The sequence below is a fragment of the Oryzias melastigma genome, linkage group LG17 (genome assembly GCF_002922805.2).
Source record: "Oryzias melastigma strain HK-1 linkage group LG17, ASM292280v2, whole genome shotgun sequence".
Classification (NCBI taxonomy): Eukaryota; Metazoa; Chordata; class Actinopteri; order Beloniformes; family Adrianichthyidae; genus Oryzias; species Oryzias melastigma.
The window spans coordinates 14,081,595-14,100,212 of record NC_050528.1 but is presented as its reverse complement, the minus strand read 5'-3'; the positions used below and the strand labels follow the sequence as shown (position 1 = coordinate 14,100,212).

General features: G+C 38.9%; 1 protein-coding gene across 1 annotated transcript in view; it reads right to left on the bottom strand.

Annotated features, from left to right (window-relative positions):
- Positions 1–1,313: 1,313 nt before the first annotated feature.
- Positions 1,314–18,618, bottom strand: part of tmeff1a (transmembrane protein with EGF-like and two follistatin-like domains 1a) — a gene marked incomplete in the record, with an annotated part of 100,604 nt that continues 83,299 nt past the window's right edge. The window contains 6 exon segments of the mRNA XM_024268855.2: positions 1,314–3,009; positions 3,393–3,554; positions 3,991–4,105; positions 6,360–6,419; positions 13,465–13,613; positions 14,451–14,547. Of these exon segments, the coding sequence (XP_024124623.1) occupies positions 2,925–3,009; positions 3,393–3,554; positions 3,991–4,105; positions 6,360–6,419; positions 13,465–13,613; positions 14,451–14,547 (668 nt within the window).

Here is an 18,618-nt window from a genome sequence, read left to right as displayed (position 1 = left end):
CCTTTCGGCTTATCCCATTCAGGGTTGCCACAGCAAAACAGCACAAATGTGTTTGCATCAGTGATTTGGCAGAGATTTTACGCCGGATGCCCTTCCTGACACAACCCTGTATTTGAAGGGTACAGGGACCCAACAGCAGCGTCAAGGGTCTTGCCTAGGGACCCAATCTGGATGGAGATCAGTGGACACCCCGGGGATCGAACCCAGGGCTCCTGCGTGCAAACACCGGAGCTGTTACCAGCTGTGGTAAATGACACAGTTTTGGAATTAATAGTTAACAAAGTGTTAACCCTTGTGCTGTCCTAGGTATGTTGACATTTGGAGTGGTCATCTGGATCCCACAAGACATTGCGCTGAATTTTTTGTTTCTTTAGGTATTTTTGGTTTTCACTGGTGTCTGTGGCAGAAATAAAATCCTGTCCACCTTCATCCACATTTGTCATTGGATGGATAACACATCAATACTTACATTGGGTCATCTGGACCCCCCATTTCAGAATTTGGAATTACATTCATTGTGTCAATGGTTGAGGAGTTACTGTAATAGTACATCAACACTGTGGCTAAAACGCTAAAGAGTTAAACTGCCAGGACTCTCTCAGCCATGAACTCATCTGACCACCAGAGGGACCCTTCTCCTGAGAACTAAACATCTTCAGATCTTCCTCACTACAACTCCCATCAGTCACTGCTTCAGTGTTCTCCATGCAAAGCTGATCCTCATCAGAACCACCAGCATTTATACCCACTCCAGTCCAGCTTCAGTGCGAAGTCTTGATTGTGTTTATCAGTCAGTCTGAGCAGGTTTCCCTGGTTTGATTCTTTGTGTTTTTTGACCATTGCTTGGCTTTTTGGCGTCTTACACATTTTTGATGTCTTGCCCTTGCCCTGTTCCATTAAACCATTTGCAAATGGATCCTAAAGTCTCAGCCTCTTCGTCACATAAGCCTCTCCTATAATATAAATGAAATAGTAAACCTTGTTTTTACATGTAATTCAACCTTTTTACACCAGAGATGTCACTAGCGACAGCAGAATGACACATGGTCTTTGAACTATCGGAACTCTTTGACCATTTAACACAATTCCAACAGATTCTGATGTGGACAGAAGTGGCTTTGCACTGATGTGGAACACTTCAGATACGTTAATAGCATAAACGGTAGAAGTGTTACGGTAGAAAAATTCTCAAGTGAAGAACATTTTGGCAAATACCCGAATCTTATGTACAAGCGGTTTTTGTTTGTTAAGACATTGAATGTGTAGCTATCTCCAACAGTTATATTGTAATAAAACAAGTCAAAAGTCCCAAATTTGTTGAGATTAGTTTATTGTGTTTGTCCAAACATCATGAAAAAGAAAGGGTGAGTCCAACAGTTTATCAAGGACGGGACTCGAACACAGTACAAACATGAAATACAGACGGAGCACGAAACGAGCATCCAGCATTCTTCCCCGACACATGCGCAGACCCCTCACGCGCTGCGGCTGACAGTCTCAGGCAGGGCGGAGCTTGGGCAGATCGTCCGGATCCACATGGATCCTTACAGACATGCATTCATGAAAACCATCTCCAGACAATATTTTATGCCTAAATTCATGACCTGTTTTTGTAAAGATGGCAGCTGTGACAGATGGCCTCCGAAATGAACGCTACTACAGATGCAATATGCAGGTGACCAGTAGGGGCAGTGTTGGACAAAATCGAACCGGAGACTGTTCGGTTTAGAGACTTCAAGATCCAGCTGGGATAAATAACCACATTTCATCCTCGTTATTATCTTTTAGTTGTCAGTTTTCTTTACTGCCCTCTAGTGGTAACATCTGTTATAGCATTTAAGCAAGAACATGAAGCTAGGAATCAAATAAATTTGTAGCCAAAGACATTAATATATTTTTTAAAAAAGTGCTCTTCTCTGAAACATGTTTTATGTTTGGCCCACAGTTTCTTGATTGTTTTTTCTTGTTTTTTTATCAGGTTTTGTGCACTTGGAATGTGTTGCAGAAGAGAAAATGTGAAACAAACAAACAAAAAATAGTCTCTCCTACTCAAAAAAACAAAACGTAATCAAACGGTAACCTTTTGACCTTGACATCATTCTAATACAATTATGACTTCAGACGGACAAAGATGGGAAACATTCAGGCTCCTAAGCCGATAATGACATGTACAACGGTCGGTGTGGTTTTTCAATGCTAATATGACACATTCTTCTAGTTTACACTCAAAGACGCCATCTCCTCTCACGGTCCTTGTCTTTCCACTTTCCTGCCAGCTGAGGGCGATGGAGGCAGCATCGAGGATGACAGCATTACCTTCGAAAAAGTTTAAACTACGCCACAGTACACAGTTTTCACAAGTCATGCTAATATACAGGAACTAGAATCCAAAATCGAAATTAAAAAATGTATAAAAACTACTTTAAGAAAAAAATAAAATAAACAGTTAGCTTATTTTAATACAGTGGAGACTTTACATGGAGTTTCATACCAAAGAATAAGTGTAAACAAATCTATCACACTGTGTGACCCCCTCCCCGCACCTCCAACAAAACATTGAAAACAAACTGCATTTGGTCATCAGCTGCTCATCATCAGTAAAGAGCTAAACAGAAAAAGGGAATCAACAGTTTGTAGTAAACAGCACAGAAAAGAACCGCAAACGTCCACAGACGTAACGTGACAAAACATGATGCTGGGCTGCGATGATTTGGCTTCTTGATCTTGAAACGTCGGAAAAACAAAAACTTGACACAATAAAGGCGCACAAATTCCATCCAAAACCAAAAAAAAAGGGAAGCGTAAGGCCCCATTAAATAAATATCCCCATTCTTTATTAATACTACAACTACAGTTAAAAATGGTTTTTCCACGCTGTAAAAATAAACAAAAAAATTATCAAAAAGAACCGTCAACAAACACAGCTATACCATCCGGGAGTTAGTGTCCGAAGAAAAGTGTCCCATGTTTTGTTTTTGACGGCGTCCTCTGTTGTTTTTAGGACATTTTCTAAAGAAACAGAAAAAAGTTTCCTTTTAGAAAAAGCTAAAATATTAAATATTACATGCTATATCATATATATTATAATGTATATTATGCAATAGTATATATTACATATAATGTTATATATTGTTTTTATATACATAAAATAGTAGTTTATATATGTATATATATATATTACGTTATATTAAATATATTATGTTTGTATATATATATAAATAAATATATATATATATACATATGGGAACATAATACATTTGGTAAAACGTTTTATATATATATATATATATATATATATATATATATATATATATAAATATATACAGTATAATATATTTAATTAAATATCCACATTTATATACTTGTATATGTAAGTTAATTGTTTTTCCTACCTAGTGATGCACATCACCACGGCCACGATGATGGCTATCTGCACGGCACCGATGAAGGCAGCGATAAGAACGTAACGCAGCTTCTGTCTGCTGGGAACCACGTAGAGGATGTTGAAGTCCAGCGGCTCGTCACACTGAGCACCTTTGTAGCCTGTGTCACACCTGAGTAATACAAATGTCTGGATTTAACAAACAAAGGAGGTACACGTCTTTCACACTGAGACAGTCCTGTGGTCTCTGCTCAAAGGGGTGGAGGATGATAATGAATGACACGCCTTTACATGCTTTGGACTAGGGACAACACAATTTATTGGCATATGACTTTTTACTTGTAGAAGCAAAAATTTGTCGGTTTGCAAAAAAGTTTTGTAACTGTAAAAAGAAATGTGTGTGTCAGATCAAGACATTCCTAGTTTGAACCAAACGTGGTGGTGTAAAATAGTTCAAATGAAAAGCCAATAATTAAAAAGTTAAGCCTTAAAGAGTATCTGGATTTCCAAAAAAATGAAATATAAGCCTCTTCTCCATATTGACACTACGGCTTCATTATCAAAGCAGATAATCAACGTTAAATCAGGAGCACAACGGCGTCACAGACCTGCAGGAGGGGATGTTGTTTGTGGTCTCACACTTCCCGTGCACGCAGTAGTAGCTGTCAGAGCAGGGGGGCATCCCGGCATAGAAACTCTCTCCATGATCCAGACCTGCTTTTTCTAAAAAAAAATAAATAAAAAAAAGCAGGCAAACAAATTGAAGTTATGCACTTAACCTACACGATGTTTTTTTTAACTTAACATATTTCCAGATTGGTGATACGCAATTGTCACTAGTGGATTCAAGCACTTTTAAAATGTAATCTGACCCCATTTTTTACAAATATATATAAATGTAATTTTTGCTGTCGTAATGAAACAAAAACTTTTAATCTTCTCAGACTTTTTTCTTTTTCTGAATGATAGTTTTTACATAGAAACATCTAAAGAAACTCTACAGTGTAAAAAAATGTTTACCTCCTGAAATGAAAGGGTTGTATCACACAAAAAGGGGATGAAAAATTATTTAAAAAAATATTATGAATCATAATTATTTTATGAATCACCGACACTTCTACTTACAATTTAAACAAAATTTATTTACACAGCCCTTTTATACAAATGTCCGCAGCATGCATACTCAGTAAATCATGAGAACTACAATTAAAAATAAAACAAACATAGAAATCTGTCAAAATTTAAGAAAAATGTTAAAGCTAAAAAATGATAGCAAGGTAACAGAAGAGATACTGTGTATCTTAGATACAAGTTGAAGTAACACTTGGCAGCTTTCATAGACACAGTTGGTATTTTGACCATGTTCTGTTTTTGTCACTTTAAACTGGGCACTATAGAACATTTATATCTGATTCAAGTCTTATTTAAAAGCAACTCAGGAGGGGAAGACATCAGCATTCAGCAGCTTTTAGAGCAGGGGTATTCAAGTCCAGGCCTCGAGGGCCGGTGTCCTACATGTTTTCCAACCAACCTTCCATTGAAGCTCCTTATTGGCTAAACATACCTGATCCTGGAAATTAGCAGCCAATAAGGAGCTTCAATGGAAGGTTGGTTGGAAAACATGTAGGACACCGGCCCTCGAGGCCTGGACTTGAATACCCCTGTTTTAGAGCCTGGATTAAGCTCCTCCCCTGGAGCTGAAAAAGTTTCTACATTTCAGTCTAAATAAAAAGGATAAATCTGTCTGAATTGAGGCACTTCTGGTTTAAAATTATCTAAATGTATATACAAAAATATTGTTTACATGTAAAGAAGAAGTAAACAAATTTCTATAATCGTTGGGCTAACCTGTAAATCTCTGAAGGGCTTTAAATGACCAAATGGACTTTCTTTCTTTAAGTGGAACTGCTGTATCTGTAAATATTCTGCTTGCAGTTGTTCCTGATTCATTTTATAGTCCAGCTAAAAGCTCAAGTTCTTCTCTTAAGAGTTGAGTTCTTAATTCGGTAGACGGGCTGAATGTAGGTCACTGCATCACCTGGATGGAGCCCTGCAGACGCCAGTGAAAGCAGCCTCCTCTCTCCTTTATTTCACTGTACGAGAAGCCGAATGTGCTGCTGTGCCCTTCACTTTTCGCTTTGTTGACAGGCCGTTTAATCCAATCCTTTCATTGTTCATCCGAGTCCGAGTTTAAACTCGCAGGGAAGCGACAGTAAAGGAACTTTCCTCCTGAGATCTCCCAGTCGTAGTATTTCTGAGAGCGCTGATGATAATAAAGTGCTTCTTCCTCCTCTCTGATCTCCAAACTCAATATTTGCATCACGCTGCAGGGTGGTATGCAAAGCGCCCTCGCTGTGCACCTCTAATCCACCACTTTAATTATAAGAAATGACTCTGTCACGCTGGGATCTGCCTGAAAACCCCCAGATCTCCTTCAGTTTCAGTGTCAGCACAGATTCCCGGCTCTGTTTTTGCTGATTTGTTGCCCTCCTGTGAGGACGTCATTGAGCGCTTCAAAGTGATTCTTTACCCCGCAGTTACGGCTTCTCAGCACATTCACATACAGTTTACAGTCTTTCATGTGGAAGAGTATGTTTTTTGTAACCTTTTTTTAATTGGAAAGCACTTGGAGTGACTGTCCTTTTTCTGTAGCAGCAAGTTAGGAAAACTTTGGCCCCCAATTCAGGATTAAAAACTAAAGTATCTCTCAAATATTTTCTTAAATGGAAGTCAAATGGAAGTCCATGAGAATTCTCTATAGACATCAGTTCTTTATCAGCTCAAAAAACTTGTTTCGTAAAACCACTTAATTACAAGATTATGACATTACATTTCTCCAGATGACATGGAAAAGGCTTTATTTGACATAACCAAATGAAATACTAAAAATATATAGATTTTTTGTGAGTTATGGTTATATCATTATATATTACAATAGATATATGGCATGATTAAAAAGAAAAGAAAGGCTTCTTACCCAAAACATTCTTTTTGAAGGGGCTGCTGTCGTCTTTCTTTCCTGGTTTTTGATTATCAGCTGTAAAGAAGACAGAAGGATGTTAAACCAAACTTTACCATCAGCAGTTAGTAAAGCATGTGTTTCCTTTCTAGGTATGTGTGAGAGGAGGAAACAAAACCAGCCCTGAAAATGAAAGGTTTTTGTCAAGGTGACATAAATTCATTAACTCTAAATCCGTATGTGTCCATGTTTTCTGACAATTCATTTGGTAGAGATAGAGCTCTTTCACAATAAAAGTCCTGTCGAGAACATGTGGTTTTCTGTTTGACAGTCAAACTGCAGCAGACAGTTTTAATCATCAAGCTGAGAGCCAAAGTATTCTGTATTTCTGCTGCTTTCTTCGCTGCCTCTTGGTGGAGCCATCTGACTCTCAGATCTGCAGCTTGTGGAGCTCCTCTCATCACCTTTCTCTTCTTACATGCTCTCTGCAATAAGCTAGAGTAAAAAATTCTCATCACATGTCTACATACTTATCAGTTTTCAGTGCTTTCATATTCTGCCTGCTGGTGTTCAGATTTTAGGATATTTCCTTCTGATGCAGCTCCACATTGAAGCAGACAGAAAATCGATAAAAGTCTGATCTGATTGATCTTATCTGACCCCCAACTACTAAAACTAAACTATATAGTGTCCTGGATTTTAAAGGTAATTTGGACACGATGCTCACTACTTTTCTTTTGTTTTTCTAAAAAGTAAAAATCGAATAAAAACCAACATTTCACTGTTTACTTATGACTCCACCGTCTTCTGATGGCGAAAACGTGGATAATTTATTCAAATATTGCATTAAAACACGTTTTTTTTTGTTCGAAAATGTTCTACCGCAATGCATTGTGGTCTATATCTGCTAATTTAGTGAACATCAATGTACGCTAGTTTTTCGCAGACTTATGGAGAATTTTGAGTGCACTCGACTTGGAATTAGTAGATTCGGACAGCACTAGAAAATGGCGAACACACTATGTAGTGATTAGGGGGGGGAATTCGGACACAACCCATGTCTGACCTGTTGGAGGTCAGTTAACCCCTTAACACCTGAGGCCTCACTGGTGACGCTTAAAACACAAAATCTTTAACATAGACCTTTCAATCGCCGTGCCACTTTTCTCCTTTACAATCTGCTGGAATTACGCTGATCGTGTTAACGGTTGAAAAGTTAAAGTAAATCAAAGAACAGTTCCCAGACCAACCACTAGATGGCTGAACCCTCCCTAAAACATGGTGGTTGACTGTATAATCCTCAGCTCTTAATACAGCTTTACTGGGCATCGTTTAACAGCTAATAAAGATGGAGATGACCATCAGACGGGCTTCAGAACCACCTCCATCCATATTTTCCACAGCCAACTGGCAGACCCCATGACTTCATGGAGTGTCCTGAAGGTGACTCTCCTCAGATGTGCTGGAGAAGCTGAAAAATGATGCTTCCTGCTCCTGCACGGTTCCACATAAACAGCTAAAGATGGATGGATGGGTTGTTTTTTTTAATTTAATCCAGTGCAGGAAGTAAGAGGTCAATTTAGTGTGGTCTCACTTTGAAATTCACCGCAAATATGAACATTTTGACCACACTCGAAAGAAAAGAAGAAAAAAAAACCCAGTGGGCTTTAAAGAAAGAGTTGCACATCTGTGGGTGATTATGAGATTCTCCCAGGAACGGATGTTTTCCTGACATGTAAACACACCGCTATGTGAAAACATTGTTTACTGCTTCAGATTTAAGTCTGAGGCATCAGAATAAAGCCTCAAAGAAATTCAGGACAAACCATAATAGAGGTAAAACAGGAAAAAATCCAAAGCTGCTGGAGCAAGTATGAGCTTTTGGTCTTTTTTTAAGATCAGTGGAGTAAAATGATGGAAGAACCTTCAGCCTTACATCCAGGTGTTGGTTTTGGAGGATTTTTATTAGCTGGGTTTGCTGTCATCACATAACTTCCTGTTTGTTCTCTCTAACCTTGTCTTCTCAGGATTGTGTGTTTTGTTTACCCTTTAGGACAGACTGAAGCAGGAGGAGGGGGTGTCGAGGGATGATACCAATCCAAGGCTCACTCCTTTTTATCAGAGTGGAGGTGGTAAAGAGTCAATCTATTCCTTTCGTGTGTGTCAGTGTGTGTGTGTGTGCAGACGGTGATGGGTGCTGGCAAAAAGAAGACTTCTGAAACAAAGGAAGCAATCGGCTTCGTTTTGGCTTGTTGTTGGGGTTATTTTGCTGTTGATAGGCTGAGAATTTTCATGCTGTCTGCGGAAACATTGCCAGGAATGATAAAAAGCAAACAAACACACACGCAAACTTGCGCTGATATCCTTGTGGGGACATCACATGGACTTTCTTTCTCAAGGACACTGAGGACAAAAAAAAAACTTCCCATATTTTTATTTGTTTTGTTGTTAAAGCTTAAATGAAAGTTATAAATGCAAGTATTAATTTCTGATTCCGATAGTCAACTTTATTTACCAGAAAGTGTGTACAATTTTACACATCTTTATTTTTAAGGACGAAGTTTCTTAACATCGGGGACTACTTCTTCTTTTTATTATCTAATCAGAGGTTGGAAGATCAACAGAAACTGGGTTTCAAACTGTCTTTATCAACCATGTCCTCACACAGTAGATAAACCAGAATACTCAGCATTCACACATCCACACACACAGTCGGCCACGAATACATGAAAACACACACTCATCCATTTTTAATGCTTCATCGTTCCTGAAGAAATATTGACAGAGCTCTTGCTCCGATTCCCTTTGTATCCGTCTCCCTCCCACATCCCTCCATCCTCACCTCCCTTCCCCTGCTGCTGTCTGTCTTTGCTCTCCCTCCTTCCTTGTTTTGCAGCCTGACAGAGCGGAGCAGAAAGCTGCAGGAGCGATCACACAGTTTTCGCAACAAATGCGTGTTTCATGAGTAGGGCGTGTCATCAGTGGGTGAGGGGGATCATAAAACAGGGATGGAGGTTCTAGCTTCATCAGAACAGACAGACATGGAGGATTTCATGTCAGGATGGGTCTGGAGTCGGCTGTAGCTCACTGACCTCAGCAGACTGTCTGTTAAAGGCTTAAATCCCAGGCTGGACAGTCCCTGTGTTCTCAAGCAAGACACCTAATTCCACATTACACATCACTGGAGTCTGTAAAGGCGCTTTTATTCCGACACATTCGGCCCTCCAGAATTGGTTCCTTTCTGGTAGTTTTCTTTTATAGAAGAATCATGAAAAGCTTTAAAGACCAACTCCCATGAAAATGGTGTTCTTGTGGCATTTCTCCGACGATGGAGGACATATATAAAGGCTTTAAATTGTGTTTCTGTGAATTTATTTTAAATTGTGACGAATCAGGAGAAGATGAAAACAAAAACACATTTGAGAAGTAGAAAATGCACCTGGTGGGTCATAAGAGGTGAATTTCTAATGAACTACTGTTATTCTGCAAGAACACTTTTGGTTAAAATCAACATAATCATAAATATAAGATTCAAAAATATTTTACAACAGATCAAAAGATGATCGGTGTAGGATTATGAAAAAATGTTGTGTGAACAACTATGGTGCCCCAACAAGTCAAGTCTGATCGTCAGAGAACCAGTGAGAACTTTCTTCTTCCTGCTTTTCTCCATCCTGGTTCATTATCATATAAACAGTTTTCTGCATTGGCATTTGAGCAGCTGTTGGAACTGCGTTGCTTTTCCAGATGATTTGTTTCTCTCCAGTTTTGACGTCGTGTGTGAAAAACAAATGTATCAAAGTAGCCAACTTAAGTTGAATAAAAGCATTCACAAAATGTCATGTTATGTAAGAAGATGGCATCAACTTTTTCTTTTTCCTTCCATTTGCCAAATTTTTTGTCCGCAGACAGCTTAGTATCAAAGCAATAATTATTCCATAAAAGATTCATGAGAAAACGGCTGGTGGGTGTTTGGACCTCTGACAATGGAGAGAAACACAGTACTTGTATCAATTATGGATTTCTTCTGTAATTCTTCTTACTGGGGGATAAAACTTTTAGCTGGAGGTCCAGACTTGACCCGCGGGTCTCTGTTGGATTTGGGATCTGCGCATTAATGAGTCTCAGGTTTGGCCCCGTGCCCTGAAGTGACAGCAGATCAGGAGAGGGGGCAGGTGCTCTTCACCTCAGGCCTCTGAGACCCCCACAAACTCCCAGACCGCCCCCCCACTTACGGCTGAACCAATGGAGACGCTCGAGCAGTCAGATGAAAAATCCCTCGGCCCCGCTGGGCTCCATCTCCTGCCAACGAGCACGTCGACGGCGAGATGACACATTGTGATTCAAGGTGAGTCCGTCAACACGGATCAGATGTGAGGAGCTTCACTGGGGCTGCAGGATCTTTGGGTGTCTGCTCACACTTTGAACAACATCAGACGACTAACTGTGACTGCAAATCAGGTTTGTATCTGCGCTCGCAGCCCTGGCTGGTTCTGAGGAAAAACAGCAAAGTGAGGGATCAAAAGATCTATGACTCATGCTCGGGAAAATTTGTTCTGCATATTTAAGGAGGCTGCGAGGAGAGCAAAAGGAGCCGACTGCAGGAGTTATCCCAGTTTGTTCTTGTGCGTCTCTGCATCAACACCCGGAGAGCAGTCAGATCATTTCAGAGTTTACCTCATCGGATGCTTCTCACTTCACTGCTGTCTATTTGATGGAAGTTTTTAAACATCTGAAACGTGAAATAATCAAATCACTACTAGATCTGTCCTTCAGATTCTCTCCAGCTGTAAACCGGATTCTGATGATTTCAGGAGGAAGCTCGGCTCTGCTGCTGCATGCTTAGTTTGAGTCCTAATGAAAATGCCTCTGATTAGAAACGTTAATTTGTCTGACATGGTTTCGTAACGAGACTGATTCATTAAACTGTCACGGCGTTCAGCGGGAATCAAACGGCTACAGTCCCGCTTTTCACCACGCCAGGAAGCCAGTGGGAAATGATGAGACGAAGCTGCAGGTGAGAACGTTTTCAGTGGAGATCAAGAGAGTTTTTCTTCTTCATGTTTAATTTATAAAGAAACTAAAGCTAAGAAAACGAAAACTAGAGGGATGGGAAGATGGAAGGAAAAAGATGAAAAATGATAATAAATATGAAGAACAGAAAGAGCCAAGAACAAAAGTGTGTGGAAAACATAAAATATAAATTAATGAAAGAAAATTAAGATCCGAAATAAAGATACTCCAACATATGCTGTAAACAGCGTATATTTGATCAATTAACAAAAAGTTATGCAATAAGTTACAGTTAAAATGATTAGTTTAAATTAAATTAAAATTTTGAGTTGATGGTTTACTTAATATAAAAATGTTATTTAATAAAAACAAATATTTTTAAAAGTAACACAGTATGTATTACAGAACTTTTGTTAATTAAATTAAATTTAACTTTTTACAGTGTAATAAAAAAAAGGAGGAAGAACATCAGCAACATGTCGGTAAAATGTCTTTATCTATTGAGAATAATAAAAAAAATGATGACATAAAATGGAAAAAAGAAAATCACTAGAAGAAGAAAAGAATATTATGGAAATGAGACCAGGAGGAAATGAGAGTAAAAGTTTTGAATGAGTAGATGTCAAGAAGAAGTCATGAACAAAAGGTTTGAAGACGTTGAGACTGAAAAATATTATTTTATAATTGTTATTACAGGAAATAATGAAGAAAAGAGGAATGAATAATACTTTAAATGACAGACGAATAATTGATTTAGCCTTTTTTATACCTCTCATCTAACATCACTAGATCCCCCGATGACATTTTTGTTGTAAATTTGGATTTGATTGTAGGATCTTATTTTCAACCTGAAGGTACAGAATCTGCTCTTAGGTCACTCCGGAGGTCCTCACTTTAGCTCCAGCTGTTTACACTCACCTGCAGCAGACTGCCAGCATGACGTTTAGCAGAAGATCAACCAAATCAGAAATCATTCTCCTGTCAGCAGGAGAGGTTACACTGATGTGGAGTGTGCTGACAGTTAACAGAAAGATCTGATCTTCCTGTATTCAAACTTCAGCGAACAGAGAGGAGAACAGCTGAAAGAAGTCACTCCGATCATCTTTTGATCTACTGTAAAAGCGTTTCCAGTGGACCTTAAATCATGATTATGCTGTTTTTAGCCAAAATGGCTTCATAGGACATCAGTGTGTGACCTGACCAATGTGCTTTTGGAAGAAAAGTAAAAAATTCCTATAAAGACACTCCTCAACTTTGTGGACAGCCTTCCCAGAAGAGTTGAAGCTGTAATAGCTGCAAAAGGTGGACCCTCATCATATTGAAATCTATGGCTTAAGAATGGGATGGAACTTCAGATTATTTGTGAGTCAAGGCAGGTGAGGGAATACTTTTGTAATTTAGTGCATATGTCCTCCATCTTGAGACATATGCTATAAGAACATGTTCAAAACACCATGAACGTAGGAGGGAGTTTTTAAGAATAACGTCATTAATAAAATGAAGAAAGAGAGGAAACCATACGCATGGACGTTCACTGCACCCATCAGAAGATGAACCCGCCATCCAGCTTCTGCTGCAGACTCAATACGTCTGCCTTTGTGTTGAGAAGATCTACTCTCCAAAGAGGAGGAGCTTCAGTCATGACTGGAGGCATTTTGGGGCAGATATGACATTGATCATAAACACGAGTGGAAGGTTCCTCTGAAGACAAACTGATGTTTAAGAAGATTCAAGGTTTGAAAAATTGGATATTTTGGATTGTGAAAAAGGCTTTGGAGAAAACAGAGGAATCAATGAAGGGATTGTATTATTTTTTTGTCTAAAGATTGAGATCCAGAAACTGATTCTGATGAACAAACTGCAGACATGGATGGAATTCATCGTAGTTTGCACTGAAAGTGTAAACTCTTTAAAATTTGAACATAGTTGATCTTCCAAGGAGAAACTTACGATTGGATGGTTGTATTCTTCCTAAAAATTTTGCAGTATTTAAATGCAATTTTTCCTTTGTTTGATACTGTTTTCAAACTGTATTAAGTCTCTGTTTTAATAAGATAAAAAGTTTTGAAATAACTGAGGGCCGACTGTGGCGTTTGGTCATCAACCTTACCGAGGCACCTGCCCAGGTGCTTGACGTCGATCTGCTCCTGCTTCATACACGACGCCTCTCGGACCAGACAGGGATTGTTGTAGGAGGATCCATCGGTGGCACACACCGGGTTCTCGTTGTGACCACTGCAGTCAATGTTGCAGATGCACCTGGGGGAGGAGGGACAGTGGAAACATGGTCCTCAGGAAACGAGGTTTGTGGTCTTAGCCTGAGCAGCTCCATCAGGCCCGCGTCATTAGCTAAAACACTTTTAGTCAAATTATGGCAGGGCTCATTAATTCTGTGCAGGATGTCAGTGGAGTTCTTTCTTAATCCTGTGAAAGGACATGTGTGCCGCTCTGACTCATAACCATTACTTTCAATTCTCTCTCTAATTAAAATGATATTTTCATGGAAAAACTTTTTCAGCCTTTTTTTTTTTGCTGAACTTTTTTCCTCAATACTTTCATTCTTTCTAATAAAAATATGTTTTTTTAGGAGCTATAAAACTGCATATTCAGATACGTTTAAATGCTATTCTAGCTGTTTTTGACAATAATCCAGATAAAGGTTCTGTCCTAATCCCACATTTTACTCCAGAAAGAAGCATTGACCTGTGGGAATTTGGTTCAAGTGTTCAAAAAATGCCTCATTCCATACACTAAACGGAGCAATTGTGAAGAAGTTACAGAGGTTGATGTACTTCATAAGAGTAAAGACGTAGAAGGACGTAAATCCCTAATTTGAGATCTCAAGGGGGCAGCAGCTCTGATCTCTGAGAAGCTGAATTTAAAGTATCTTCGGGACACACACTTGTGAATCCTCAACAGTCTAATTTATGGCTCATCATCTCTACCCGGTCTGTGATGGGGCTTCTTGCATTTGTCATAAATCAAAGCACAATGAGGGCACAGCTGGGATTGCTCAAAGTCTTCATCGACCCTGCAACCTGATGGTTTTCTTCAAACTGCTGTGTGAGCTCATAAAACCACATTTTAAACTCTCACCAGGTGTCCTCCGAGTCTTCGTCACACTCGGCCCCGTATTTACACGTGCTGCATTTGGTGAACTTCTTCCCAACATCTGAGCCTGAACCCTCTTCATCTGGAAACACAGGAAAAAAGATTCTTTTAGAGAAACAAGGACATTTTTGTTATGTGTAGTTTCAGTTTATCAACGTTTATTCTTGGGATTTCTTCATCATTTTGGGTTTATTTGAGTCTGAATTCAGCAGAAAAATCTTTCTTGAATTCTTTTTGGTGTCATAAATCAATCTTCTTTGACAGGGTGAAATCATGGTTTAGGGGAGGAGTGTCAAACTCAATCACACAAGGGGCCAAAATCTAAAACACACGTTAAGTTGCGGGCCGAACAGGATAAACATTTATCGAACACTCTAAAACTCCATTTTTAAAACTTTAAAACAGTAACTTTTTAACATAATTATGAACTAGATGTATAGCGTTAACTGCAATAATGCTAGTATGAATGCTGTAAGCTGAATTAGGCCGCTGAAGATGCTGAAATTAATTAATAGCTGAAAACGCTGGAGCCAGCTAAAATATTAGTTAAATGCCAAATTAGCCAAAAAAAACACAAACAAAAAAACAAACAAAAAACAAAATAGCTAAACTTCAAAATAGCCTAAAAACTGAACAGTCTAAGTTAGCCTAAACAGCTAGTAAGTAAATATTAGCCGAACTCCAAAACAGCCCAAAAAAACTTTAAAGAAAAGCCTAAACTAAAACTGCTAGAATGTTGCTGAAATATTGCCTAAACTCCAAACAGCCTAAAAAACTTAAAAAGAAAAGCCAAAATTAGCCAAAACAGCCACTACCAAGTAGCTAAAATGTTAGCTAAACTCCAAAATAGACTAAGAAATCTTAATAAATGCCAAACTTGTCCAAAAATCTATCAGAATGCCAAATGTTGAACCTTTAAAACCGTAACTTTTGGACACAATTATGAATAATAAAAAGACAGTAATATTATTCCAGAATAAATCAACATAAACCTTAAATAACTTTCAATATTTTACTCTCCATAAAAATATATTTTGTCACAATTATACAAGGTAACATCGGGCTATTAATAACAATAAAATAAAATGATCTGAATTGCTAGATAGAATTACTCTGAGGGCCGGATCCGGCCCGCGGGCCTCGACTTTGACACGTGGTTTAGGGGTTCCCAGCAGAACATGGAGATATCAAACCCTTTTCGGAGTTTATCACCAAAAAGAATCAACAAAAGTGACATCAGAAGTGTGGCACATCCAGTTTGGTTCACTGAAAGTTAGCAGGATTCTGTCTGGGACTGAATCTGTCACCAACAGACATGTAGTCAAATCCCAGAAGACAAGCACCGTCTCAGAACCCCTTCACAAACACTTTGAATGGATGAGAAATAAAATGGTTTCACAGTGAATGATGGAAAATGCCCTACTTTACTGATAAGCCCCACTTAGAGATGTGCTGCAGAAAAGCGGCTTCTGTGAGGAGAGAGGAAATAAAATCACAGTCAGGTTTGGCAGAAGCTAACGCTTCAACTCTGACTGATTCAAGGTTGGTCACCGTTTAAATTAAGTGTTCTTAGCAACAAATGTTCACATTTTCTATCCTCAAAAGAATACATGAGAACATTAAAAGAGATTCCAGCGTGTTCAGTCTATGTCTGGATTTTTGATTGAATAAATCGAATTTTAGGGTTTTATCTTGTTGTTTTATAAAATAAAAATGATCAGAATGAAGTTCAAGAAGATTAAAATGATGCCTCTTTTTTGATTTAGAAAATGCTTTGTGAATGCTGAAAGAGACTAAAACATAAAAAAACTAAACAATGTTTAAAAAATGAAATCATGCGTTCTGAGTTAGCAAAAGTAAGAAGAGAAGAACAAAACGAGTCAAACCCTGAATGTCTTATTTGCCAAAGAAGGAAGGAGCTAAAGGGTGCCAAGACAGAAGAAGGAAACAAAAATGCAATAGTGCTGAGTCAGCTTTCACACAAATACCGCTGAGTCAGAATTCACACATCTTTGCTGTGAATGTCAATTTAAAAAAAAAACAAACCCTTTTTATTTATGGTAACCTGTTTTGGAAGGTTTTTTTATTTTGGAGTTGACTTTTATTGCATACAGTGAGGCAAAAAAGTATTAGATAAGTCATCAGTTATGCAATCTGAGAATGAGAACAAAAAAATCAGAAAATCACATCGACTGATTTTGAAAGAATTTATTTGTATGGTGGAAAATAAGTATTTGATCATCTACAAACAAACAAAATTTCTTGGTCTCTATTTATATAAAGCATACCTGTCCAGGACCTCAAACAGTCACACTAAGACCAAAGAGCTGTCTGAGGACACCAGAAACTAAATAGTTGACCTGCACCAGGTTAGGAAGACTGAATCTGCAATAGATAACCAGCTTGGTGTGAAGAAATCAGCAGTAGGAGATATTATTAGGAGTGGAAGACATACAAGATCACTGATAATCTCCCTCCATCTGGGGCTCCCCGCAAGATCTCACCCCCCATGGGGTCAAAATGATCACAAGAACGGTGAGTAAAAATCCCCGAACCACACGGAGGACCTAGTGATTGACCTGCAGAGAGCTGGGACCAGAGTAACAAAAGGCTAACTTTAGTAACACACTACAAATCCAGGGACTCAAATCCTGCCAGACGTGTCCCCCAGTACATGTGCAGGCCCGTCTACAGTTTGCTAGAGAGCATTTGGATGATCCAGAAGAAAGATTCATCCGAAGCGACAAGCTTTTAGATATTTGCAGGTCCTACAAAGTCAAAGGATGACTGAAGCTTCCATTGCTGAGATGGGAGTCATGAAACTGCTTGTTGCTTTTGTTTCCTCCACCGTTGCGCTCCTCCATCAACATAAAACGAGTAAAAAAACTATCTTCCTAATTTACGTGGTGCGTCTGTTTCTGCTCCGCCGGTCGCTGCACTTTTATTTTCAGATCTTCAACCTTGAACGACACAATTATCTTCCAACATTATTGTTCCTGCAGCGCTTTCCACAACACTGACTTGATTTCATTTCCAAAACAACCTCCAGCTCACTTTCTGCTGCGCTGCCGCCGGTAACGCTGATGGCGCCCTCTCCGCCGCTGACACGGCTCACGCACTTTTCTATCAGACACAGCCGACTGTGTGAGGAGACTCCCGGAGCTTATCGGCCAAATGGAAACGGAGACGGCGCATTATGGTCTGCTGGTGTTATTATCATCATTACGGGGACTGGGTTTAATAGCACGGCACTTGATGACGTCTGTTCTCCCGCAGAGCAGATGATCCACTAACAGCCGCAACAACAAAAATCAAAAAGCCACAGGAATTATTCAAGGCTGCCTTTCATCAAAGCAGACATTTTTATGAATCATCAGGAGCAGTTTTGTTGTGAAATAGAAGGAGAGCTGGGACCCTGCAGAAGGACGAGTTAATGACCACCCCTAAAAGCTCAGCCCAAAGCTATTAAAATCTATTTTTTAACCTTTTTTCAGAGTTTTGTTTTGAGAAAAACATTAAAAATATGATGAAAGCGTGACATTCACTGCAGCTAAAAAACTGTAAACAACACAATTTCTGCAAAAACAGGGTTGAGTTTAATGTTTTCTTAGAAACTGGACTTTTTCAATCAAAAGGAAATCTTTTTCTGTTTTAGTTAAATATGTTTTTAAATGTCTGTCAAATCGAAATCTTTTGCATTCCAATTTAAGCTACTTTCACTTTGGCAAAGCAAGTTCAAGGAACCACTTTCAATGAAAGTAATAGTTCATTAACACACGTTTCGGGGGTCTTTACAAGTTTCTATGACTGTATCTACGTGCAAAACGTGCAGCCATTAAAAACTAGGTCAAACTCTGACCAATCAGGGACTTTGGTGTGATGAACCTTTGAATTCACAGAAGTGCTAACTGAAAATTGATCGTGAAGGAGAAATGAATAATGGTGGTTTGTGCCTGGCCGGAACTCTATCACACCAAGTTTTTTGTATATCAGAAAAACGGTGAGAAAGAAAAAAACCTAGATTTGCATCACTTGAACATTTCACACCAAACCTGAAAACACATCGCCTCCCTACTCCTCTGACTCCTCCCTGTTGCTTCAATTGTAGGGGATTTGCAGTTGTAGTGGTGTCTGGACGTGTTTTTTGAGGAGC